Raw genomic sequence first — 27816 nt, forward strand, 5'->3', positions numbered from 1 at the left:
CCACCAAAAGAAAGCGTTATAATTTCTCAAAAAAATGTGCACAGTGTTTCATGACCACGCAATTCTCATTCAAACTGTGCTGAGCTGAAAGCCGGCCTGGGGCAGGAAGGGGGTGAAAGTGGTAAAAAAAAAAAAATATATATATATATATATATATATATATATAAAATATATATAAATAAAATAAATACATTTATATATAAATAAATATATATATACATAGATAAATATACATAGATAAAGTATGACTTTTATGTAAGACATACAAATAATGTAAGACATACATAAATATATATATATATATATATATATATATATATATATAAAAATTGTGTGTGTATATATATATATAATCTTTTTTTTTTATAGTATGTAAAATTAATATATATTTTTTTCTAACATTAATTTATGGGAATTTTTCCCCTTTAAGAGTTTTTACAAAAAATTTTAAGTGAAAGATGGTGTGGGTTGCCAGGATCCGGAATCCTTGCATAGTCTGTTTTCCCTCCTTGCTTCTATTGATCCGACTCATAAACTCTCAGCTCTTCTTCAGCTTGCAATTTTTTATTCTGGCCAATCTTTGGCTCCGGCACACAAAAGCCCAGCGATTGATATCCTGCTTCTCGGTCTGGCACAGAAAAGAAATAGAAGGAACGGTTTTGTCTGCCAAGCCCGACCTGAAGTTTGGAGACTCAGCACAAACATTCCCTCCCTCCGGTAATTTAGGACTTCGCATGGTGGAAACGGCGAGCCAAGGAGAAAAGGGACAACCTGCAGCCTTCAGCTAGGAATACAAGTCTTCCACATATCTGTCAAAAAGGTTTAGAAGGGTGTCTTTGCTGCAAGGGTAGGCAAACTTAGAGAGGTGGAGATCTACCTGAACAATAAGGGAAAAGTCAAAGATCACCGGTCACAGTGCTGCCTCCTCACAACCCCTGAAAAACAACCCCCCACTATAATCCCCCCTCCACCAAACGGTATGGACCAGTGCACAAAGCAAGGTCTTTAAAAACATGGATGATTGAGTTTGGGTTGGAGGAACTTGACTGGCCTGCACAGAGTCCTGACCTCATCCCGATAGAACACCTTTGGGATGAATTAGAGCGGAGACTGCGAGCCAGGCCTTCTCATCCAACATCAGCGCCTGACCTCACAAATGCTCTTCTGGAAGAAAGGTCAAACATTCCCATAGACACGCTCCTAAACCTTGTGGACGGCCTTCCCAGAAGAGTTGAAGCTGTTATAGCTGCAAAGGGCGGAGCCAACTCAATATTGAACCCTACGGACTAAGACTGGGATGCCATTGAAGTTCATGTGCGTGTAAAGGCAGGCGTCCCAATACTTTTGGCAATATAGTGTATTTACAGTTATTACACCTAGTAACATTGCCAGGTTGAATAAAATATATGTCCATCCAGTTCAGCCTATAATAATGCATCACGCTCCTAGACAGGTTCAGGAAATGTAGTTCTTTTCTGGCTCCCCTGTAATCAGTGAAGTGGTCTGATTGCTTTGGGCTGTTCTAGGCTTCCCTGGCTGCAGGTTTGATTGTTTTCCCCTGCCTTCTGGATAATTGTATAATATAGTGGGGTTGGGAAAGGCAAATAAGCAGCCTAAATATTTATGTTGCTTCAGACAAATCTCCGGGGGAGGGGAGGATGCCCAGTAGGCAGCCGATGAGTGAACCAATAGCCTGGGGCAGCCAAGTTCTTGTCCAGGAGAAGTTCCTAGCTTGAAGGGCCGCTGCCCCTCTGGGCAGTGCAACTGAAGTTCTTACAGGAGCTCATAGAGATTCCAGCTAAGCTAGAGTTGGGGGGGGGGGGGCATTGTTCTGAGAATAGTGCTCAAGTGGGGTAAAATGTCTGGCTTTTATTGGAAGGAGGCATCCAAGTGTCCAGGAAGATTGTGAGTTCAGACCTGAGTTTTGGATCCTAGTGCTGCTACTACCCCTTGTGCATCAGTACCAGAACCTTGCTTGAATGGGGATATTTCTTATGGCGTCTCAGTGCTGCTCGCCTCATTCCCTCAGCTGCTACTAGATAGCTTGTACTACCCTGTTTCCCCCAAAAATAAGCCCTACCCAGAAAATAAGACCTACAAGGACTTTAACTAAGGCTTATTTGGGGGGGGGGGTAGGTCTTATATTGTAGCCATCACTGACAATCACGCTAGGTCTTATTTTCGGGGAAACAGGGTAAGAAGCTTTCACAAATCACTCTTATTACTGGACAGTGTTGCTGGAGTGCCCCACAGCCTCCTGCGTCCCACCCATATTGATTCTGCAGTAAATCTCAAAAGAATAACCCCCTAGACCAGCCATTCTCAACCAGGGAACCCCAGGGTTCCTCCAGAGGTTGTAGGGGTTCCTTCAGTATTGGTCAATTTCTGCCTCTCAGATAAGTTCCCACTGACACCATTGATCTTTTTAGCTATCTGTAAGAAGGTAATTCTTCCCAATGACCACAAGTGTAAGGACCATTCTTCCCACTGACCACAAGTGTAAGGACCATTCTTCCCAATGACCACAAGTGTAAGGACCATTCTTCCCAATGACCACAAGTGTAAGGACCATTCTTCCCAATGACCACAAGTGTAAGGACCATTCTTCCCACTGACCACAAGTGTAAGGACCATTCTTCCCAATGACCACAAGTGTAAGGACCATTCTTCCCAATGACCACAAGTGTAAGGACCATTCTTATCAATGACCACAAGTGTAAGGACCATTCTTCCCACTGACCACAAGTGTAAGGACCATTCTTCCCACTGACCACAAGTGTAAGGACCATTCTTCCCACTGACCACAAGTGTAAGGACCATTCTTCCCAATAACCACAAGTGTAAGGACCCTTCTTCCCAATGACCACAAGTGTAAGGACCATTCTTCCCAATGACCACAAGTGTGAGGACCATTCTTCCCACTGACCACAAGTGTAAGGACCATTCTTCCCAATGATCACAAGTGTGAGGACCATTCTTCCCAATGACCACAAGTGTAAGGACCATTCTTCCCAATGACCACAAGTGTAAGGACCATTCTTCCCAATGATCACAAGTGTAAGGACCATTCTTGCCAATGACCACAAGTGTAAGGATTGTTCTTCCCAATGACCATCACACTAATGCTGGGTTTGTCAGCTAGGGTTCCTCAAGAGATTGCTAGGGGTTCCTTGAGCTGCGGCCGATTTACCTCCTGTCTGATGGCGCCTACATTGTTCTGAGCCAATGCCACTTGGAGGAGCCATTGGTATGACACCAATGATCTTTATAGCTCTCTGTAAAGGGGGCTATTCTTACACTGACCACCAAAGTAAAAAAGGGGCATTGTTCCCACTGACCCCCCCCCCATGAATGGGTTTTATTAGGGGTTCCCCAAGGCCTGAAAAATTATTTTAAGGGTTCCCCTGGGGTAAAAAAAAAGGGTTTAGAAAGGCTGCCCCCCCCCCCCCCCCCTCCTGACCAGAGCACTTTTTGCGATTCGGCACGTGTCGCTTTAACTGACAATTGCGCGGTCGTGCGACGCTGCACCCAAACAAAAAAATGTACGCCTTTTTTCCCCCCCACAAATAGCGCTTTCTTTTGGTGGTATTTGATCACTTTTGCATTTTTTATTTTTTGCGTTATAAACATAAAAAGAGCGACAATTTTGGAAAAAAAAAAGCAATTTTTTTTACTTTTTGCTATAATATCCCCCAAACATATACATAAAAAAAAACCAAAAAAAAAACCTTACATTTTTTCCTCAGTTTAGGCTGATATGTATTCTTCTACATTTTTTTTTTTTTTTTTACCAAAATTACATAGAAGAATACATATCAGCCTAAACTGAGGAAAAAAAAAATGTTTTTGTTTTTTACCAAAAGCACAGTTTTTTTCCTCAGTTTAGGCTGATATGTATTCTTCTACCTATTTTTGGTAGAGAAAAAAAAAATCGCAATAAGCATATATTCATTATTTTGCGCAAAAGTTAAAGCGTCTACACAATAGGAGGTAGTTTTATGGCATTATTATTATTATTATTTTTTTTTTATTTTTTTATTATTAATAATGGTGGTTATCTGCAATTTTTATCAGGACTGCGACATTATGGTGGACACGTCGGACAATTTACACTATTTTGGTGCCATTGTCATTTATACAGCAATCAGTGCTATAAAAATGCACTGATTACTGTGTAAATGACACTGGCAGGGAAGGGGTTAACACTAGGGGGGCGATGAAGGGGTTAAGTGTGTCCTAGGGAGGGATTCTAACTGTGGGGGGTGGGCTTCCACTCACATAATAGCGATCAATGCTCCTGATCATAGGGAACGATGATCTCTGTCATGAAGCAAGGCAGAACGGGGAAATTCCTTGTTTACATAGACACTTCCCCATTCTGTGGCTCCATGACACGATCGCCGGGAGACCGGCGGACATCGAGTGTGGAGGCCATTGGAGTCCAGTGACCTCATTGTCCGGTGGTGAGATGATTGGAGCTTTGTGACATGGTGCATTATCCTGCTGGAAGGAGCCATCAGAAGATGGGGACACTGTAGTCATAATGGGATGGACATGGTCAGCAACAATACTCAGGAAGGTCATTGAGTTTAAACCATGCTCAGTTGGTACTAAGGGGGGGTCAAAGTGTGCCAAGAAAATATCCCCCACACCATTACACCACCACCAGCAGCCTGAACCGGTGATACAAGGCAGGATGGATCCATTATTTCATGTTGTCTACACCAAATTCTGATCCCACCATCTGAATGTCGCAGCTGAAATCCAGACCCATCAGACTAGGCAATGTTTTTCTAATTTTCTATTGTCCCATTTTGGTGATTCTGTGTGAATTGTAGTCTCAGTTTCCTGTTCTTAGCTGACTGGAGTGGCACACGGTGTGGTCTTCTGCTGCTGCAGCCCATCTGCTTCAAGGTTGGATCTGTTGTGCATTCAGAGATGGTATTCTGCATACCTTGGATGTAACGAGTGGTTATTTGAGTTACTGTTGTCTTTCTATCATCTGGAACCAGTCTGCTCATTCTCCTCTGACCTCTGATCAGTCGGCCCATTCTCCTCTGACCTTTGACCAGTCGGCCCATTCTCCTCTGACCTCTGACCAGTCGGCCCATTCTCCTCTGACCTCTGACCAGTCGGCCCATTCTCCTCTGACCTCTGACCAGTCGGCCCATTCTCCTTTGACCAGTCGGCCCATTCTCCTCTGACCTTTGACCAGTCAGCCCATTCTCCTCTGATCAGTCTTCCCATTCTCCTCTGACCTCTGACCAGTTGGCCCATTCTCCTCTGACCAGTCGGCCCATTCTACTTTGACCAGTCGGCCCTTTCTGCTCTGACCTTTGACCAGTCGGCCCATTCTCCTCTGACCTCTGACCAGTCGGCCCATTCTCCTTTGACCAGTCGGCCCATTCTCCTCTGACCTTTGACCAGTCAGCCCATTCTCCTCTGATCAGTCTTCCCATTCTCCTCTGACCTCTGACCAGTCGGCCCATTCTCCTCTGACCAGTCGGCCCATTCTACTTTGACCAGTCGGCCCTTTCTGCTCTGACCTTTGACCAGTCGGCCCATTCTCCTCTGACCTCTGACCAGTCGGCCCATTCTCCTTTGACCAGTCGGCCCATTCTCCTCTGACCTCTGACCAGTCGGCCCATTTTCCTCTGACCTTTGACCAGTCGGCCCATTCTCCTCTGACCTTTGACCAGTCGGCCCATTCTCCTCTGACCTTTGACCAGTCGGCCCATTCTCCTCTGACCTTTGACCAGTCGGCCCATTCTCCTCTGACCTTTGACCAGTCGGCCCATTCTCCTCTGACCTTTGACCAGTCGGCCCATTCTCCTCTGACCAGTCTTCCCATTCTCCTCTGACCTTTGACCAGTTGGCCCATTCTCCTCTGACCTCTGACCAGTCGGCCCATTCTCCTCTGACCTTTGACCAGTCGGCCCATTCTCCTCTGACCTTTGACCAGTCGGCCCATTCTCCTCTGACCTCTGACCAGTCGGCCCATTCTCCTCTGACCTCTGACCAGTCGGCCCATTCTCCTCTGACCTTTGACCAGTCGGCCCGTTTTCCTCTGACCTTTAACCAGTGGGCCCATTCTCCTCTGACCTCTGACCAGTCGGCCCATTCTCCTCTGACCAGTCGGCCCATTCTCCTCTGACCTTTGACCAGTCCGCTCATTCTCCTCTGACCTTTGACCAGTCCGCTCATTCTCCTCTGACCTTTGACCAGTCGGCCCATTCTCCTCTGACCTCTGACCAGTCTTCCCATTCTCCTCTGACCTTTGACCAGTCGGCCCATTCTCCTCTGACCTCTGACCAGTCGGCCCATTCTCCTCTGACCTCTGACCAGTCGGCCCATTCTCCTCTGACCTTTGACCAGTCGGCCCATTCTCCTCTGACCTTTGACCAGTCGGCCCGTTTTCCTCTGACCAGTTGGCCCATTCTCCTCTGACCAGTCGGCCCATTCTCCTCTGACCTTTGACCAGTCCGCTCATTCTCCTCTGACCTTTGACCAGTCCGCTCATTCTCCTCTGACCTTTGACCAGTCCGCTCATTCTCTTCTGACCTTTGACCAGTCCGCTCATGCTCGTCTGACCTTTGACCAGTCGGCCCATTCTCCTCTGACCAGTCTTCCCAATCTCCTCTGACCTTTGACCAGTCTTCCCATTCTCCTCTGACCTCTGACCAGTCGGCCAATTCTCCTCTGACCTCTGACCAGTCGGCCCATTCTCCTCTGAGCTCTGATCAGTCGGCCCATTCTCCTCTGACCTTTGACCAGTCGGCTCATTCTCCTCTGACCTCTGACCAATCGGCCCATTCTCCTCTGACCTTTGACCAGTCAGCTCATTCACCTCTGACCTTTGACCAGTCTTCCCATTCTCCTCTGACCTTTGACCTCAATAAGTCATTTTCCTCCACCAAACAGCCGAACACTGGATATTTTCTCTTTTTCCCACCATTCTCTGTAAACCCCGAGAGATGGTTGTGTGTGAAAATCGCAGAAATACTCAGACCAGCCCGTCTGGCACCAACAACCATGCCATGTTCACTTCAGTCCCCTTTCTTCCCCTATTCTGATGCTCGGTTTGAACTTCAGCAAATCGTCTTCACCACATCTAGATGCCTAAATGCATTGAGCTGCTGCCTTTTGATTGGCTGATTACCAATTTATGTTACCAAGCAATTGAACAGGTGGACCTAATAAAGTGTATATTTGCATGCCAATAAAAAAAAAAAAAAATACTAATATTACTTATTTGTACTTTGTATTCCAAATGTTATGTTTATTTTTTATTTATTTTTTTATTTCGAACATGTGACCAGCAGCAGAGGACTAGAAGCTCCTCCTGCCACTGTTTCCCTGCAGACAGGCTAGGAGAGAGCTGGGTCATGTGACAGCTGTATATCCATTAGGAAAAAAAAAGGTACTTATATGTTTTTTTTTAATTAAAATGATTACAGAGCCGCCCACATACAGAAATAGGGAATGTCAATTATACAGTGTGTGTTTAGTATCACTTTATGCCAGAAAGAGTGACTGTTGCTGTGTGCCTGGCTGCTGCGGCACTGACTTGGGTGAGGAACCTGTGGCGATCGGCGCCCCCTTCAGGAGGTGAGCGCTACAATAACATTAATCGTTTAATCGTATGCTTGTTCCCTCCAGATCAGCCAGGAGGAGCTCCTGACCATCCTAAAGAAAGTCAAAGATAAAGAGATAGGCATCGATGAAGCGCTTATGTTGGCCAACGACAATAAGGTTAGTAAAATAGGATGGAGGGCATTATCCCAAAATACCAAAACCTCTGGGGGGGGGGGGGGGGGGCTTTTAGGAGGAAAGGGAATCTCAACTTGTAGTCTCTGAAAGTGTGGAAGACCCCAAGAAGGTACTGAGCTTCTTTTCTGCTCCAACCAGAAAATGTATTGGAAGTGGATGACCTATGACAGATTTTATATATAAAAACAATCCGTCCAGGACAGCCATCTCCGAGGACTCTCCGTACATCCTCCCCACTCCTGGTACTGGCCAATACGATCAAATTGGTTTGACCCGTTGGCCGGGAGTAGAAGCAGGAAGACACTAGCAAATATTAATTCGCTATCGTCACACAACTGGGTGAGCCCACCCTCTTTTTGAAGTCAATTAGAGCCTCAGGCTTGAATCATGTGCTTAAAAAAAAAATCAACAAAAAACAAACAAACATTGAAATCCATGCATTAGGGGCCGGCACCCCTGCGCCCCATTGGGAGCGCCGTCACTGCCAGGGCTATGGAAAAAAAAAAACTTTAATCATGTAATACAGGGAGCTCCTGTGACTCTGCTGCCCTACAGCAAACCAGAAGCTATTTGGCTTTAGATTGTCTATCTCTGATTGACCCTTACATACAGTAACCTGTCAGTGTGCAAGCTTCAGCTTTAGCTATTGAACTCTATAAAGAACTGACCTTTTTGCAAAACAGCAGCTAAGAATAAACGGCAAGCCTGAAAGTGAGCCTGGGGCTCCTCCTGCAAGCGAGCCTGGGACTCCTCCTGCAAGCGAGCCTGGGGCTCCGCCTGGGGCTCTTCCTGGAAGCAAGCCTGGGGCTCCTCCTGAAAGCGAGCCTGAAAGTGAGCCTGGGTCTCCTCCTGAAAGTGAGCCTAAAAAGCGAGCCTGGGGCTCCGCCTGAAAGCGAGCCTGGATCTCGTCCTGAAAGCGGCCCGGGGCTCCTCCTAAAAACGAGCCTGGAGCTCCTCCTGAAAATGAGCCTGGGGCCCCTCCTGAGAGCAAGCCTGGGGCTCCTCCTGAAAACAAGTCTGGGGCTCCTCCTGAGAGCGAGCCTGGGGCTCCTCCTGAGAGCGAGCCTCGGGTTCCTCCTGAGACTGAGCCTGGGGCTCCGCCTGGAAGCGAGCCTGGGGCACCGCCCGGGGCTCCTCCTGAAAGCGAGCCTGGGGCACCGCCTGGGGCTCCTCCTGAAAGCGAGCCTGGGGCACCGCCTGGGGCTCCTCCTAAAAGCGAGCCTGGGGCACTGCCTGGGGCTCCTCCTAAAAGCGAGCCTGGGGCACCGCCTGGGGCTCCTCCTAAAAGCGAGCCTGGGGCTCCTCCTGAAAGCGAGCCTGGGGCACCGCCTGGGGCTCCTCCTGAAAGCGAGCTTGGGGCACCGCCTGGGGCTCCTCCTGAAAGCGAGCCTGGGGCACCGCATGGGGGCTCCTCCTAAAAGCGAGCCTGGGGCACCGCATGGGAGCTCCTCCTGAAAGCGAGCCTGGGGCACTACCTGGGGCTCCTCCTGAAAGCGAGCCTAGGGCTCCGCCTGAAAGCAAGCCTGGGGCTCTGCCTGAAAGCAAGCCTGGGGCTCCACCTAAAAGTGAGCCTGGGGCACCGCCTGAAAGCAAGCCCTGGGCAGCGCCTGAAAGCAAGCCCTGGGCAGCACCTGAAAGCGAGCCTGGGGCTCCTCCTGAGAGCGAGCCTGGGGCTCCTCCTGAAAGCGAGCCTAGGGCAAACCTGTGGCTCCTCCTGAAAGCAAGCCTGGGGCTCTTCCTAAAAGCGAGCCTGGGGGTTCCGCCTGGAAGCGAGCCTGGGGCACCGCCTGGGGCTCCTCCTGAAAGCGAGCCTGGGGCACCGCCTGGGGCTCCTCCTGAAAGCGAGCCTGGGGCACCACCTGGGGCTCCTCCTGAAAGCGAACCTGGAGCACCGCCTGGGGCTCCTCCTGAAAGCATGCCTGGGGCTCCTCCTGAAAGCGAGCCGAGGGCAAACCTGGGGCTACTCCTAAAGCGAGCCTGGGGCTCCTCCTAAAAGCGAGCCTGGGGCACCGCCTGGGGCTCCTCCTAAAAGCGAGCCTGGGGCACCGCCTGGGGCTCCTTCTAAAAGCGAGCCTGGGCACCTCCTGAAAGTGAGCCTGGGGCACCCCCTGGGGCTCCTCCTGAAAGCGAGCCTGGGGCACCGCCTGGGGCTTCTCCTGAAAGCGAGCCTGGGGCACCGCCTGGGGCTCCTCCTGAAAGCGAGCCTGGGGCTCCGCCTGAAAGCAAGCCTGGGGCTCCACCTGAAAGCAAGCCTGGGGCTCCACCTGAAAGCGAGCCTGGGGCTCCACCTGAAAGCGAGCCTGGGGCTCCACCTGAAAGCGAGCCTGGGGCTCCACCTGGAAGCGGGCCTGGGGCACCGCCTGGGGCTCCTCCTGAAAGCGAGCCCTGGGCACCGCCTGAAAGCAAGCCCTGGGCAGCGCCTGAAAGCAAGCCCTGGGCAGCGCCTGAAAGCTAGCCCTGGGCAGCGCCCGAAAGCAAGCCCTGGGCAGCGCCCGAAAGCAAGCCCTGGGCAGCGCCTGAAAGCGAGCCTGGGGCTCCTCCTGAAAGCGAGCCTGGGGCTCCTCCTGAGAGCGAGCCTAGGGCAAACCTGTGGCTCCTCCTGAAAGCAAGCCTGGGGCTCTTCCTAAAAGCGAGCCTGGGGTTCCGCCTGGAAGTGAGCCTGGGGCTCCTCCTAAAAGTAAGCCTGGGGCACCGCCTGGGGCTCCTCCTGAAAGCAAGCCTGGGGCTCCTCCTGAAAGCGAGCCTAGGGCAAACCTGTGGCCTGGGGCACCGCCTGAAAGCGAGCCTGGGGCGAGCCTGGAGCTCCTCCCAAAAGTGAGCCTGGGGCTCCGCCAGCTGGCGACATATGAAAATGCAGAATATTCCCATCCGATATTTCAAATTTCCCTGGTTAAGAAATTCATAACTCGAATATGAAATGATATACAAAACCACTTTAGACTCCTTTTAATTAAAAAGCAGGATCGTCTTACAAAGGCGGCAGACGTGATGTCAGCAGTCACATGACCCGCCTGAAAGCAAGCCTGGGGCTCTGCCTGAAAGCAAGCCTGGGGCTCCACCTAAAAGTGAGCCTGGGGCAGCGCCTGAAAGCAAGCCCTGGGCAGCGCCTGAAAGCAAGCCCTGGGCAGCACCTGAAAGCGAGCCTGGGGCTCCTCCTGAAAGCGAGCCTAGGGCAAACCTGTGGCTCCTCCTGAAAGCAAGCCTGGGGCTCTTCCTAAAAGCGAGCCTGGGGGTTCCGCCTGGAAGCGAGCCTGGGGCACCGCCTGGGGCTCCTCCTGAAAGCGAGCCTGGGGCACCGCCTGGGGCTCCTCCTGAAAGCGAGCCTGGGGCACCACCTGGGGCTCCTCCTGAAAGCGAACCTGGAGCACCGCCTGGGGCTCCTCCTGAAAGCATGCCTGGGGCTCCTCCTGAAAGCGAGCCAAGGGCAAACCTGGGGCTACTCCTAAAGCGAGCCTGGGGCTCCTCCTAAAAGCGAGCCTGGGGCACCGCCTGGGGCTCCTCCTAAAAGCGAGCCTGGGGCACCGCCTGGGGCTCCTTCTAAAAGCAAGCCTGGGCACCTCCTGAAAGCGAGCCTGGGGCACCCCCTGGGGCTCCTCCTGAAAGCGAGCCTGGGGCACCGCCTGGGGCTTCTCCTGAAAGCGAGCCTGGGGCACCGCCTGGGGCTCCTCCTGAAAGCGAGCCTGGGGCTCCGCCTGAAAGCAAGCCTGGGGCTCCACCTGAAAGCAAGCCTGGGGCTCCACCTGAAAGTGAGCCTGGGGCTCCACCTGAAAGCGAGCCTGGTGGGCAGCGCCTGAAAGCAAGCCCTGGGCAGCACCTGAAAGCGAGCCTGGGGCTCCTCCTGAGAGCGAGCCTAGGGCAAACCTGTGGCTCCTCCTGAAAGCAAGCCTGGGGCTTTTCCTAAAAGCGAGCTTGGGGTTCCGCCTGGAAGTGAGCCTGGGGCTCCTCCTAAAAGTGAGCCTGGGGCACCGCCTGGGGCTCCTCCTGAAAGCAAGCCTAGGGCAAACCTGTGGCCTGGGGCACCGCCTGAAAGCGAGCCTGGGGCGAGCCTGGAGCTCCTCCCAAAAGTGAGCCTGGGGCTCCGCCAGCTGGCGACATATGAAAATGCAGAATATTCCCATCCGATATTTCAAATTTCCCTGGTTAAGAAATTCATAACTCGAATATGAAATGATATACAAAACCACTTTAGACTCCTTTTAATTAAAAAGCAGGATCGTCTTACAAAGGCGGCAGACGTGATGTCAGCAGTCACATGACCCGCCTGAAAGCAAGCCTGGGGCTCTGCCTGAAAGCAAGCCTGGGGCTCCACCTAAAAGTGAGCCTGGGGCACCGCCTGAAAGCAAGCCCTGGGCAGCGCCTGAAAGCAAGCCCTGGGCAGCACCTGAAAGCGAGCCTGGGGCTCCTCCTGAGAGCGAGCCTGGGGCTCCTCCTGAAAGCGAGCCTAGGGCAAACCTGTGGCTCCTCCTGAAAGCAAGCCTGGGGCTCTTCCTAAAAGCGAGCCTGGGGGTTCCGCCTGGAAGCGAGCCTGGGGCACCGCCTGGGGCTCCTCCTGAAAGCGAGCCTGGGGCACCGCCTGGGGCTCCTCCTGAAAGCGAGCCTGGGGCACCACCTGGGGCTCCTCCTGAAAGCGAACCTGGAGCACCGCCTGGGGCTCCTCCTGAAAGCATGCCTGGGGCTCCTCCTGAAAGCGAGCCGAGGGCAAACCTGGGGCTACTCCTAAAGCGAGCCTGGGGCTCCTCCTAAAAGTGAGCCTGGGGCACCGCCTGGGGCTCCTCTTAAAAGCGAGCCTGGGGCACCGCCTGGGGCTCCTCCTGAAAGCGAGCCTGGGGCACCACCTGGGGCTCCTCCTGAAAGCGAACCTGGAGCACCGCCTGGGGCTCCTCCTGAAAGCATGCCTGGGGCTCCTCCTGAAAGCGAGCCGAGGGCAAACCTGGGGCTACTCCTAAAGCGAGCCTGGGGCTCCTCCTAAAAGTGAGCCTGGGGCACCGCCTGGGGCTCCTCTTAAAAGCGAGCCTGGGGCACCGCCTGGGGCTCCTTCTAAAAGCGAGCCTGGGCACCTCCTGAAAGCGAGCCTGGGGCACCCCCTGGGGCTCCTCCTGAAAGCGAGCCTGGGGCACCGCCTGGGGCTTCTCCTGAAAGCGAGCCTGGGGCACCGCCTGGGGCTCCTCCTGAAAGCGAGCCTGGGGCTTCGCCTGAAAGCAAGCCTGGGGCTCCACCTGAAAGCGAGCCTGGGGCTCCACCTGAAAGCGAGCCTGGGGCTCCACCTGGAAGCGGGCCTGGGGCACCGCCTGGGGCTCCTCCTGAAAGCGAGCCCTGGGCACCGCCTGAAAGCAAGCCCTGGGCAGTGCCTGAAAGCAAGCCCTGGGCAGCGCCTGAAAGCAAGCCCTGGGCAGTGCCTGAAACCAAGCCCTGGGCAGCACCTGAAAGCGAGCCTGGGGCTCCTCCTGAAAGCGAGCCTGGGGCTCCTCCTGAGAGCGAGCCTAGGGCAAACCTGTGGCTCCTCCTGAAAGCAAGCCTGGGGCTCTTCCTAAAAACGAGCCTGGGGTTCCGCCTGGAAGTGAGCCTGGGGCTCCTCCTAAAAGTGAGCCTGGGGCTCCTCCTGAAAGCAAGCCTGGGGCTCCTCCTGAAAGCGAGCCTAGGGCAAACCTGTGGCCTGGGGCACCGCCTGAAAGCGAGCCTGGGGCGAGCCTGGAGCTCCTCCCAAAAGTGAGCCTGGGGCTCCGCCAGCTGGCGACATATGAAAATGCAGAATATTCCCATCCGATATTTCAAATTTCCCTGGTTAAGAAATTCATAACTCGAATATGAAATGATATACAAAACCACTTTAGACTCCTTTTAATTAAAAAGCAGGATCGTCTTACAAAGGCGGCAGACGTGATGTCAGCAGTCACATGACCTGCCATGCCGAGCGTCCTATTATCACCAAACACCACAGTAATGGGAAACTCATAATGCATAAAACAGAAACATTTTGCACACAATCTCATCTATCTGCTTGTCTTCTCCACATACATAATATCAGACGTAGCGGCGGCGAGATAAATCACTGCTTACAGCCAGCCTTGTCCGGGGCCAAGAGGTGACGCAAATATCTGAGAAACGACTGCGGTGAAAATCCATCTTCAGCCGCGATAACGGAATACCACCGCAACGACCTTTATTATCGAAATCTTTTGCTGAGAATTGCTGGCTGGTGAAAGGTTATCAGCTATCATATCCCAAATAACTTTCACATAAAGGAAGACTCCGACTTTAACAGAAGAAAAAAACCTGTAGAAGCCATTTTGTAACACGAGGTTATTGATTGAACGTTACTTTTCCGCATCTTGTCTACGGGTGACATTTCTATATATAATTATTATTGCTGGTCGCTGAAGGTCTACTTGTAATTGGTTCACTGCTTTTGCCCCGAGAATTCGGTACAGAGCTTGAATTCAAAAGGGCAGACATCCCCTGCAATGTCTTTTTCTAGGAGATTCTGCCAGAGCACGGCTATAGGGATATTAGAGGGCGCTAGAGGGCGCCTCTAAGTGCAGCAATAAAATAGATTTATTGATTAACCACTTAAGAACCAAGCCTCTTTCTGAGATTTGTTTACAAGTTAAAAACTTTTTTTTTTTAGCTAGAAAATTACTTTTAATTCTTTTAATTAAAAAAATAAGACAACAGTAAAGTTAGCCCATTTTTTTTTTTTATATTGCACAGATTATTTTTTTTATATTGAAAAGTTAATGTTACGCCGAGTAAATTGATACTCAACATGTCGCGCTTCAAAATTGCGCCCGCTCGTGGAATGGCAAAAAACTTTTACACTTAAAAATCTCCATAGGCGACATTTAAAAAAAAAAATTCTACAGGTTGCATGTTTTGAGTTACAGAGGCGTAACAGAGGAGGTCTAGGGCTAGAATTATTGCTCTTGCTCTACCGATCGCGGCGATACCTCACAAACACCGTTTTCATATGCGGGCGCTACTCACGTATGTGTTCGCTTCTACCTTCTACGCATGAGCTTGGCGGGACGGGGCGCGTTTAAAAAATGTTTTTCTTATTTTACCATTTATTTTTACACTGTTCTTTAAAAAAAATAAAAAAAATTGTGTCACTTTTATTCCTATTACAAGGAATGTAAACATACCTTGTAATAGAAATAAAAGCATGACAGGACCTCTTAAATATGAGATCTGGGGGGTCAAAAAGACCTCACATCTCATATTTACACTAAAATGCAAAAAAAAAAATACAAAAAAATTTTAAAAAAAAGGTTGTCATTTGAAAGAAATAAAAAAATAAAATGGCCCTTTTAAAAGCCATACAAGCATCCGATCGCATCCGCCGCTGCCGATGGATCCGGTAACCAGTAAGGGACCCCCTCTCCCGCCGCCGGTAAAAGTGATCTTGCGTAGTGATGGCCGAACGGTTCGCCCGGCGGTCGTTTCGCGGCGAATTTCCGACATTCGCGGTCCGCACGTTCGAACGCCTTTTTCCGTCGTTCGCCGCGGCGGACTTACGTGTTTAATGTATACAAGAACTTTAACCTTTGGTGACACGTTTATCATGTGATACAGGACAGCCAATTGAGACATGACAGCACATGGACACTTGTACATTCCCCCTAACCTATAAATACACCCGATCCGGTGGCCATTTTACATTCTTTCTTCTGTTAAGATAGGGACAGGTTCCTGTGTGGAGTAGGGAGAGATAAACCACTAGCTATTTGGTACACAAAAGTTCTTTTCAGGACTGGTATAGGTGTTAGGTGTTGATAGGTTTGCTGTGCTGCTGATTCTTGCAGCAGCCTGAGTGTCTTTTGTTAGTTTAGAGAAAGGGAAAGGACGGTGTATGCTACAGGGACAGCCAGATTAGTCTTTCATCATCATCATCATCATCATCATCATTAGCTGTTACTATCAAGGTCCACAAAAGAGCTGTTCCAGTAACCACTAATCGTTCTCTTTTTTTGCCAATTTGTATAGGGACAGGAAGGAAGCAGTGTTGTCAGGCAGTGAGGGTAATTTTAAAGACTTGCTGTTATTATTAGTTCCACAAAGGTTCTTTTCAGGACTGGTATCAGTGGTACAGTAATAGGCTTGTACATGTATAATATTCTTTCTTCCAAATATAGAAAGGATATTATACTTGACTGCTGCCCTTCTGCTGCAGTCTGCTAAACATTCACAACTCACTTGTTCCACAAAAGTTCTTATAAGGACTGGTAACTTGGTATAGGGTGCTACGGTACATAGGCTTGAGTGCGGTACAGTCTGCTGTTCTGTAAGGACCGCTATCGGTCCACAATAGATAGGGTTGACGTGCACCACTGCTGACCGCTGCCCTATACTGCAGCAGTCCTTCAGCGGTATAGGGACTGACGTACAGTCTGCTAATCACTAACACACAACCTGCTTGTTCCACAAAAGTTCTTATAAGGACTGGTAACTTGGTATAGGGTGCTACGGTACATAGGCTTGAGTGCGGTACAGTCTGCTGTTCTGTAAGGACCGCTATCGGTCCACAATAGATAGGGTTGACGTGCACCACTGCTGACCGCTGCCCTATACTGCAGCAGTCCTTCAGCGGTATAGGGACTGACGTACAGTCTGCTAAAAACTAATACACAACCTGCTTGGTCCACAAAAGTTCTTATAAGGACTGGTAACTTGGTATAGGGTGCTACGGTACATAGGCTTGAGTGCGGTACAGTCTGCTGTTCTGTAAGGACCGCTATCGGTCCACAATAGATAGGGTTGACGTGCACCACTGCTGACCGCTCACCTATACTGCAGCAGTCCTTCAGCGGTATAGGGACTGACGTACAGTCTGCTAAACACTAATACACAACCTGCTTGTTCCACAAAAGTTCTTATAAGGACTGGTAACTTGGTATAGGGTGCTACGGTACATAGGCTTGAGTGCGGTACAGTCTGCTGTTCTGTAAGGACCGCTATCGGTCCACAATAGATAGGGTTGACGTGCACCACTGCTGACCGCTCACCTATACTGCAGCAGTCCTTCAGCGGTATAGGGACTGACGTACAGTCTGCTAATCACTAACACACAACCTGCTTGTTCCACAAAAGTTCTTATAAGGACTGGTAACTTGGTATAGGGTGCTACGGTACATAGGCTTGAGTGCGGTACAGTCTGCTGTTCTGTAAGGACCGCTATCGGTCCACAATAGATAGGGTTGACGTGCACCACTGCTGACCGCTCACCTATACTGCAGCAGTCCTTCAGCGGTATAGGGACTGACGTACAGTCTGCTAAACACTAATACACAACCTGCTTGTTCCACAAAAGTTCTTATAAGGACTGGTAACTTGGTATAGGGTGCTACGGTACATAGGCTTGAGTGCGGTACAGTCTGCTGTTCTGTAAGGACCGCTATCGGTCCACAATAGATAGGGTTGACGTGCACCACTGCTGACCGCTGCCCTATACTGCAGCAGTCCTTCAGCGGTATAGGGACTGACGTACAGTCTGCTAAACACTAATACACAACCTGCTTGGTCCACAAAAGTTCTTATAAGGACTGGTAACTTGGTATAGGGTGCTACGGTACATAGGCTTGAGTGCGGTACAGTCTGCTGTTCTGTAAGGACCGCTATCGGTCCACAATAGATAGGGTTGACGTGCACCACTGCTGACCGCTCACCTATACTGCAGCAGTCCTTCAGCGGTATAGGGACTGACGTACAGTCTGCTAATCACTAACACACAACCTGCTTGTTCCACAAAAGTTCTTATAAGGACTGGTAACTTGGTATAGGGTGCTACGGTACATAGGCTTGAGTGCGGTACAGTCTGCTGTTCTGTAAGGACCGCTATCGGTCCACAATAGATAGGGTTGACGTGCACCACTGCTGACCGCTGCCCTATACTGCAGCAGTCCTTCAGCGGTATAGGGACTGACGTACAGTCTGCTAAACACTAATACACAACCTGCTTGGTCCACAAAAGTTCTTATAAGGACTGGTAACTTGGTATAGGGTGCTACGGTACATAGGCTTGAGTGCGGTACAGTCTGCTGTTCTGTAAGGACCGCTATCGGTCCACAATAGATAGGGTTGACGTGCACCACTGCTGACCGCTGCCCTATACTGCAGCAGTCCTTCAGCGGTATAGGGACTGACGTACAGTCTGCTAAACACTAATACACAACCTGCTTGGTCCACAAAAGTTCTTATAAGGACTGGTAACTTGGTATAGGGTGCTACGGTACATAGGCTTGAGTGCGGTACAGTCTGCTGTTCTGTAAGGACCGCTATCGGTCCACAATAGATAGGGTTGACGTGCACCACTGCTGACCGCTGCCCTATACTGCAGCAGTCCTTCAGCGGTATAGGGACTGACGTACAGTCTGCTAAACACTAATACACAACCTGCTTGGTCCACAAAAGTTCTTATAAGGACTGGTAACTTGGTATAGGGTGCTACGGTACATAGGCTTGAGTGCGGTACAGTCTGCTGTTCTGTAAGGACCGCTATAGGTCCACAATAGATAGGGTTGACGTGCACCACTGCTGACCGCTCACCTATACTGCAGCAGTCCTTCAGCGGTATAGGGACTAAGAGTTTTGTCACAGGGTCATTTAAAAAATGACATGCAGAGGAAGAGGCAGGCCCTTCCGCAGGGGTGGTAGGGGTAGGGCAGGAGCAACAGGCTTGAGCCAAAGTGGGAAGTTGCAGAAGGTGCGTTCAATTACTTTAAAGGATGCACCAGACTTGGTTGAGTGGCTCGCTCAGCCTTACTCTTCTGCACCCTCCTCATCCTCTCGATCTGCACCCTCTTCTTCACTCTCTGCTATGTGCACCCCCAAAGACACTACCACCAACAACACGACCACCACCACCACCACCACATACCTTCCGCTTGAGTCACTGGAATTATTTTCCGATCCATATCAAGAGGACATTTCTGATGCGCAGCCACTCTTGGTATTGGATCAGGAAGAGGAGGTAGCAACAAGCGCTACTCAGCAGTCTGACGCCAGTACCCAGATCAGCCCAAGGAGGAGGTTGGTCCCCGGTGTTGCTGCCTACTCCGAGATCTCTACTTATAGCGGTGGGGAAGGTGACGTTGATGATGACGTGTCTAGTGATGTCACGTGGGTGCCCACAAGAGAGGAAGAGGAGGGGAGTTCAGAGGGAGATATGGACCAGCAGATAGGGAGGAGAAGCAGCAATGACTTACATTGCACAGCAGGGACAAAGCAGACTGCAAATGTATCAGGAGCGAGTCATCGACCATGTACGGTCACATCTGGCGCTCCCAGGACACCGGCACATGGCTCCGCAGTGTGGGCTTTTTTTAACGTGTCCGCTGCTGACAATAGCGTTGCCATCTGCAATCTTTGCAGTCAACGCGTTAGTCGCGGTAAGCCCAATACTCACCTAGGGACGACCGCCTTAAGAAGGCACATGAGCAGCCATCACCGAGCCCAGTGGGAGCAACGGAACACACAAAGCCACACTGCAGGCTCTCACCGTCCAGCCTCGTCTTCTACTTCTCCTTCTCCTCTCTCCTCACAATTGTCCTCCACTCCACCTTCCATCACGCCAAGCTCACATTTTTCTGCAAAAAGGCAGGCTTCCGTGGGCCTAATGTTTGAGCGTAAAAAAATGATGATGCCGGATAACCCTCTTGCCCAACGGTTGGCGGCTGGCTTGTCAGAACTCATAGCCCGCCAACTACTGCCATATAAACTGGTGGACTCGGAGGCCTTTCGCAAATTTGTGGCCATTGGAACACCACAATGGAAGGTCCCAGGAAGGAAGTATTTCTCAGAGAAGGGCATCCCAGAGCTATATGGCCATGTTCAGCGGCAAGTGAATGTATCTCTGGCACACAGTGTCGGTGCCAAGATACATCTGACCACAGACACGTGGTCTAGCAAACACGGGCAGGGAAGGTATATCAGTTTTACTGCCCACTGGGTGAACCTTCTGACGGCCGTCAAGCATGTAACCCGTGGCACCCGTGTAGATTTGGTTTTACCGCCACGGATTGCATGCAGGCCTGACTCTTCTTCTCCTCCTCCTACTCCATCCTCCTCCCTCTCCTCCTCAGCTGCCTCCTCCTTTTCCGCTGCTAGCGTCTCTTCCACTGCACCGCCCAAGCTCCCCAGAACCTATTCCACATGCCAGGTGAGACGTTGCCATGCCGTGCTGCGTCTGTTGTGCCTGGAAGCAAAGAGCCACACTGGCCCGGCACTCCTTTCAGCTTTGCGTTCACAGGCAGATGAGTGGCTAACACCGCTCAATTTGACAGTTGGTAAAGTGGTGTGTGACAACGGTGCCAATCTGCTTAGCGCATTGAAACAGGGCAAAATCACGCACGTGCCGTGCATGGCACACGTCTTAAACTTGGTCGTGCAGCGATTCCTTGTCAAATACCCTGGGGTCCAGGACATCTTGCGGCAGGCAAGGAAAATCTCGGCCCATTTCAGAAGATCTTACACGGCCATGGCTCGCCTTGCTGACATTCAGCGGCGACACCATCTGCCGGTCAGACGTCTTATTTGCGATTGCCCGACGCGATGGAACTCAACCTTCTATATGCTTGATAGGCTGCTCCAGCAGAAACGTGCAGTTAACGTCTACCTGTATGAACTCTGCGAAAGAAACGGTTCTGGGGAGCTGGGTTTTTTTTCACCGCGCCAGTGGCTGCTCATGCGCGACACATGCAGACTTCTGCGGCCATTTGAGGAGATCACCAAACTGGTCAGTCGCAGCCATGGCGCCATCAGTGACATGGTACCTTATGCCTTCTTTCTGGAGCGTGCATTGCGTCGTGTCATTGATCAGGCTGTGGAGGAGCAGGAGCGGGAAGATGAGGAAGTCGCAATGCTGGATGAATTCCCAGGGGGGGCTACTCTATCTGAGACAAGTCAACAACAGGAGTCTGATGAGGAGTCAGAGGAGGATGGTGCCGGGGCGGATGAGCAGGAGCAAGAAGAGCATGCTTTAAACCTTTCTGGGATCCCTGTTGTGCGAGGATGGGGAGAGGAGAATGAAGAGGACGACATTATCCTGGATGATGAGCAGGAGCCAGGCCACCACACCGCTTCCACTTTAGTGCAAATGGGGGCCTTCATGCTCCAGTGTTTTAATAGGGACCCCCGTATAAAAAGCATGAGGGTCAAGGACCAGTACTGGGTGGCAACGTACTTAGACCCCCGGTACAAACACAAAATGGCGGAAATGTTACCGCCGTCGCAGAGGGCTGTCAGAATGCAGCACTTCCAGGCCTTGCTTCGAGAAATGCTGCATTCTGCTTTTGCGTGCGCTGGCAGAGGAGCAATTCCCACTCCCAGAGAAGGATTTGCGGGTACCAATCCAACAGCGCCTGCAAGAAGAGGCCGGTTTGAAGATGTGTTGGTGACTTCGGATATGAGGTCATTCTTTCAGCCGACCCATCGACAGGTGTCATCCGGATCCAGCATCAGGGAACGCCTAGACCGTCAGGTGTCCGACTACATTGGGTTAACGGCCGATGTGGACGCTCTGAGGAGTGATGAACCCCTAGACTACTGGGTGGGCAGGCTTGACCTCTGGCCAGAGCTTGCCCAATTTGCAATCGAACTGTTGGCTTGCCCCTCATCCAGTGTCCTGTCCGAAAGGACGTTCAGCGCAGCAGGGGGGATTGTGACCGATAAGCGTACTCGCCTAGCTCACCACAGTGTTAACTACCTCACATTTCTAAAAATGAATGAGGCATGGATCTCGGAGGAATTCAACACATGTGACCAGTAGACCATGTATATGTCTATAAACTATTTTTTTAATCAAGCACACAGACCTTCTTAATTCATTTGGCTCACTTCCTTGACCCAAAAAAGCACACCGTACTATATGCCCCTACCCTCCTCTTTGAAGAGGTTGAGCGGTGTCATATTTCTACTGGGGCTGCTTATGATATCCCTGTGCTGTGCTGACTTCCTCCTGGGGGTTCTTATTATGAAGGGATCACACTATCCCTGTGCTGTGCTGACTTCCTCCTGGGGGTTCTTATTATGAGGGGATCACACCATCCCTGTGCTGTGCTGACTTCCTCCTGGGGCTGCTTACGGTGCTGCTGTCAGTGCTGTATGTCACGGTGCTGCTGTCAGCGCTGTATGTCACGGTGCTGCTGTCAGCGCTGTATGTCACGGTGCTGCTGTCAGCGCTGTATGTCACGGTGCTGCTGTCAGCGCTGTATGTCACGGTGCTGCTGTCAGCGCTGTATGTCACGGTGCTGCTGTCAGCGCTGTATGTCACGGTGCTGCTGTCAGCGCTGTATGTCACGGTGCTGCTGTCAGCGCTGTATGTCACGGTGCTGCTGTCAGCGCTGTATGTCACGGTGCTGCTGTCAGCGCTGTATGTCACGGTGCTGCTGTCAGCGCTGTATGTCACGGTGCTGCTGTCAGTGCTCTGTATTACGGTGCTGCTGTCAGATGCCTCTATCACGGTGCATGTGTCATTCCGGTATGTCACGCTGCTGGTGATCATCTCCTGCACCCTCTTCTTTGCCTACCCTGGTCCCTGACCTTCCCTCTCCTCCATTGCCTTCATTAGCTCCATAGTCCTGAATTGTTAGAACAATTTCCCAAATAAAATAAAAATGCTTGTAGTTATCGATCCCAAATTCACCTCATACATGTATTATGTCATTGTCCAGATGGTGGGACTACGTTTTACCCCCTAATAATTACCACGTGGCCGCAAATTCGACATGAAGGTTTGCAAAGTTCGCCTCCCATTGAAGTCAATGGGGCCCGCGGCGAACGGTCGGTTTCGCGAACGTTTGGGTCCGTTCGCATTTCGCGTTCGCGAAACGTCCCGTCGGAAGTTCGTCCATCACTAATCTTGCGGCGCAGAGACCACCATTATCAGAAAGTGGACCTAGCTGCTGCCATAACAAAGATATCTCTCTTCAAAGTTAGGACATATATCGGCATGCAGCCCTCTGGAAGTGGTTAAAAAAAAAGGAATAAATATCCACTCACATTTAGTAGGGTATATACAAAGTAATCATGCAAATCGGGCTGACAACCACGGTCCCTGGTGGCAAAGGAATGGATCCAAATGAAATGCCAAAAGCTGCTGGCATTGGAGTTTGCGGGGGGGGGGGGGGGGGGGTGGAGGAACTTGACTGTCATGCACAGAGTCCTGACCTCAACCCGATAGAACAACATTAGGGATGAATTAGAGCGGAGACTGCGAGCCAGGGCTTCTCGTCCAACATCAGTGCTTGACCTCACAAATGCACTTCTGGAAGAATGGTCAAACATTCCCATAGACACCCTCCTAAACCTTGTGGACGGCCTTCCCAGAAGAGTTGAAGCTGTTATAGCTGCAAAGGGCGGAGCCAACTCAATATTGAACCCTACGGACTAAGACTGGGATGACTAAGACTGGGAATACTTTTGTCAATATAAAATATATTATTTATTCACATAAAAAAAAAATATTTTATTATTATGTATATGTGTATAAATTAAAAGAAAAAAAATATATATCATATAATATAATTATATATATATATATATATATATATATATATATTTATTATATTATATGATATATATTTTTTTCTTTTAATTTATATACATATACATAATAATAAAATATATATATATATTTTTGAATGAATATTTAAAATGAATATAGATATTATATATGGAATATATATTATTTATTCACAGAAAAAATATATATATTTTATTATTTATACACACACATATAAATAAAATAATAATATATATTATTTTATTTATGTGTGTATAAATAATACAAAAATGTAAAATAGTGTGTGTGTGTGTATGTATGTAATATATATATATATATATATATATATATATATATATATATATATATATATATATTATTTATACACACACACACAGTTAGAAAAGACTTTGGCCTTCTTGTAGGTCTCGGGGACATCTGAGTCTCCTCTCCAGTACAGAGGTGACCTCCTTGTACCAGTTTGCAGGTGATGTTTGGATTAGAAATTCTCATCTGTTTTGTGATATAAAACAAATATTCCGGGTGATGCGATGTGATTGTACATGTCAGTAGCTGACCCCTCTTCTCTCTCTCTCTCTCTCGGTCTCGGAGCTGCTAATTTAAGAGCACCAGAACGGGGTAAATGGCAGAGATGAGACCTGGCTGCGCTTCCATCCATAAACTATTCATCAGGCCCCGGTAGCGCGTTGTGTAAGGAGAACCGAAGCTTCCAGCCTGTTATCCCGTCTCATTCTCTCTCCCCAGGACCCGGCCGATCGCAAAGCGCTGCCGCAGCAAAACTTCACCGTCTACAAGTACAGGTTCAGGTGGCAGAAGAGGATCCTGCAGGTAACTTCTCAGACTTTACTGGGCAGTATGGTTACTTGCACCCCCCACCCCTTCTTCCTTCCTCCCTGGCAGGCTGATAAAAGATTAAAAATTCAAACCCTATAAATTATAAACTCGCTTTATCAGAGGCAGCAAGTGAAGAGCACCGGTCACCACGGCTTATAGGAAGCAGAATATGACTGAGGAGCTCTTTTCAAGTAAACTGGCTCATAGTAAAGGGACATGTAGACCCAAATTCATGGTTGGGTTTACTCATAGTTTACTTATAGTTAAAGGACATGTAAACCCAAATAAGTTGCAATTGACCGGTTTTTAGTAGCAGTAGCAAAAGCACTGTAGAGTTCAGCAAGTCAGTACTATGTTACACAGAGTGCAGAGGCCAGAAGTAAGAGTTTCGTAGCAGTCAGCGGGTCAGTAATATATTACAGAGAGTGCCGAGGTCAGTAGTAAACACAGAGTTCAGAGGTCAGTAATATATTACACAGAGTGCAGAGGTCAGTAGTAACGTAGGGTCCAGGGGGTCAGTAGTACGTAACACAGAGTGCCGAGGTCAGTAGTAAAAGTAGTGTAGAGTTCAGTGGGTCAGTAATATGTTACACAGAGTGCTAAGGTCAGTAGTAACGCTGAGTTCAGAGGTCAGTAATATGTTACACAGAGTGCTGCGGTCAGTAGTAACGCTGAGTTCAGGGGTCAGTAATACGTAACACAGAGGGCTGAGGTTACTTGTAGAGCAGAGTTCAGGTGTAAATCAGTAGTAGAGTTCATAGGTCAGTAATATGTAATGTAGAGTGCTGAGGTCAATAGCAATGCTGAGTTCAGGGGTCAGTGGTATGCAACTCTAATAAGAGCAAATGTCAAAAGTGAGAAATGCAAAGTTTAGAGGCCAAAAGTATGTAACACGGAGTACATGGTACAATAGCAAGTAAGACAGAGCTCAGAGGTTAGCAGTGTGCAACAGAGAGTGCAGGGGTCAGGAGTAAGCAATGCAGAGTTACAGGTCAGTAGAATGAGACGTATAGAGCAGTAGGGTTCTGGAGGTCATTAGTGTGTAATACAGAGTGCAAGGTTCAGGAGTAAGTAATGCAGAGCGCAGAGGTCAGTAGTAAGTAACAAAAAGAACAGAAGTCACAAGTAATCAATGCAAAGTTCAGAAGCCAGAAGTATGTACCTCAGGAGTTCAGTAGTAACATAGGGTACAGAGGTCAACAGCAAATAAGGAAGAGTTCAGAGGTGAATAGTGTATAACAGAATGCAAGGTTCAGGAATAAGTAGAGCCTAGGACTTCCCTCAGTTCTGCAGGGCCTATTGCCACTATGACCTGAGAGGTCTGATAGGTGGTAGGCAGGGTTTAGCTACACAGTGGGGCTGCAATCTACCGGTCACATAGTCATGAATTACAGGTAGACCGCGATCGACTGGCAGCCAACAACCCCCCAGAGTACAGTAATGGTTTTGGATGATCACTCTTCTTATGAGAGAAGCAATGCATGTTTAGCTCCTCCCACATGGCAAAAGATTCAGAATACGGATAAGAAACAAAACTATACAAGCATTCTACATGATAAAAGTCTGATGGTTCTGTAAAATGCATGTCTAAAAAAAAAGTGAGCACATGGAGTCATCCATGACTTGTATAGATATACATATCTTGGTTGAGAAGATGGAACGTTCCTCTAAGTTTCACATCCACCCTTTCAGATTGATTTCTACAGCGAGACAATATTCAACATCGAAAAGGGCAACCTCAAGAAGCAGTTTCCATTCTCCCAGGTGAAGGCCTGCGAGGACCTGGAGGGCCTGAGGTTTGTCATCGAGTTCCACGGCCACCCAAAATATGAGCTTGAAGCTGCCAGCACAGAGGACAAGCAAAAGGTGAGCAGAGGACTTCCGTCACTAGATGTTTGGATGGACCTGCAGGGGTGGCATTGGTTCAATGCATTTCAGTTTTTTTATAGTTGTTGAGAAACATATTTCTCTCTCTCTCTCTCTTTGGAGCCAGCACCTTTCGGTGGCATGTCGTAGGTTTACAAAACCTTGAATGTGCCACGGGACCCCTAAACCAAAAGATTTAAATAGGGACCGTAGATTCCCGGTTGTGCTTAGCATCTACTTCCTCCCAACTTCCATACTCCTCAGTTGGTTGCTACATCTACCCTCTGCACCTATTGACTAAGAGGAGGCTGTGGTGTCCATTTCTGATATGGGTGTGTAGCGGCGGCCGGCGGGCTCCTGAAGAGCGCACGCTATGTGTTTTTCAAAGTTAAAGCTTTACCCAAACTACAGTTTGGTTTGGGCCTATTTGACTAGTTTGGGCCTATTTGACTAAATTTGGCTTCTGTGTCAGTCTGACTGGACTGTGAGATGTTCAGCCTGGCCACAGGGGGGCGCTGTCTCTGGTGGCAGGCGTGGAACTATGGTCTGGTTAGGCGCTTGAATTATTCCCTCTCGGAGTCAGGTCAGTGGGAGTGGCCCTCCCGCTGTGCCCTCTGGGAGAGGGTATTTAAGACGCGGACGTCACGTGGTTCTGGGTTCCGGTCCAGTATGCTGTGCTGAGTATATGGTCTTGGTCCTCCTGACCAGCCCCTGGGAAGGCTATGGCCTGGGGTGTGGTTCCACCCGACTTTCATAGTTTCATAGTTAGGTAGGTTGAATAAAGAGACCAGTCCATCCAGTTCAACCTGAGTGAGTGTCTACAATTATCCCTGTACATTGCACACTCATGTTGGTCCCTACCCTCAAGGAGCCCACAATCCAAGGTCCCCATTCATATACTAGGGCCAATTTTGGACAGAAGCCAATTAACCTACCTGCATGTCTTTGGATTGCCTCTGGGCTGGCTAGCCCAAGGCAAGGGAACTAAGGAAGGATTCCAGGGTGGATGGGTGCTGTCTCCAGTTCGGGAGAGACCCATTGTACTTAGAGCATTCCAGGGTAGGACTCTTTAGAAGAACACCACATACGGGTTGGTTTTCTTAACAAGAGCCTGGAAGGGCTGAAGTAACCGAGAGAATCCGGTCTTGTGGATTTCGCCAAGCGGGCTGAAAGATCCAGGTATCCTACAAGTGTTCTGCAGCTAGTTTCCTACGTATTCCTCAACAATGTCGGTGATAAAGACTTTGTTCCTGAGTAAGCCCCTTGTTGGCTGCTAGGCCTTGTGAGAGAAGGACTGTCCAACCTGAGTGTTCATCCAGCTGCGAATGGCTATTCTCTGGATGCAGTCAAAGTAAGCAAGTTCTTTAACGTTTATAGACTTTTATATTGAGAGTACCTGAATTCCTTCCCAACCCTCTGATCCCAAGTTGAAAGACTGTTCAATGGTTGACGTTTGCAAATAAAATCCATTCAACTGGATCTATTGTCAGTCTCAAGTTACTGGGCCACCTACCACGGGACATCCCCTAGACGTGCAACAAGGAGAACGGAAGGTAACGGTAAGCCCAAAAATAACCAGCAGCTCCTTCGGGGGTTAGTGCTACATGGGTTAGTGCTACAGGTGTAAGGGACCTCACAGCACGTAAACGATCATCAAGGGATGCAAGTAGGCTTCTGAAGGTCAGAATAGGGAGACTCCCACAAGTGTCAAAGGTGTGGTTAACTAATGAGACAAAATTTTATGAACTGTTATGAAGTTTCGGGGCTTGTGTATGTGGGATAGTAGTGTTAACATGAGGGAAGTATGGAGGTTCAGCTTTAGGATACAGGTT

At 49.5% G+C, this 27816-nt stretch overlaps 1 protein-coding gene across 2 annotated transcripts in view; it reads left to right on the forward strand.

Annotated features, from left to right (window-relative positions):
• LOC143936168 (formin-F-like) overlaps positions 1-27816 on the forward strand; it is a 218416-nt gene that overhangs the window by 39660 nt on the left and 150940 nt on the right. For both annotated transcript variants that reach the window (XR_013263623.1, XM_077460544.1), the window contains exons 2-4: positions 7660-7752; positions 24029-24112; positions 25811-25984. Coding sequence is in view for 1 of the 2 variants with exons in the window: in XM_077460544.1 (XP_077316670.1) it covers positions 7660-7752; positions 24029-24112; positions 25811-25984 (351 nt within the window). In the remaining variant the exon portion in view is untranslated. The remainder of the gene's footprint in view (positions 1-7659; positions 7753-24028; positions 24113-25810; positions 25985-27816) is intronic.

This window comes from Lithobates pipiens, unplaced genomic scaffold (assembly GCF_037356315.1).
Source record: "Lithobates pipiens isolate NorthernLeopardFrog02 unplaced genomic scaffold, aLitPip1_a1.2 Scaffold_28, whole genome shotgun sequence".
Taxonomy (NCBI): domain Eukaryota; kingdom Metazoa; phylum Chordata; class Amphibia; order Anura; family Ranidae; genus Lithobates; species Lithobates pipiens.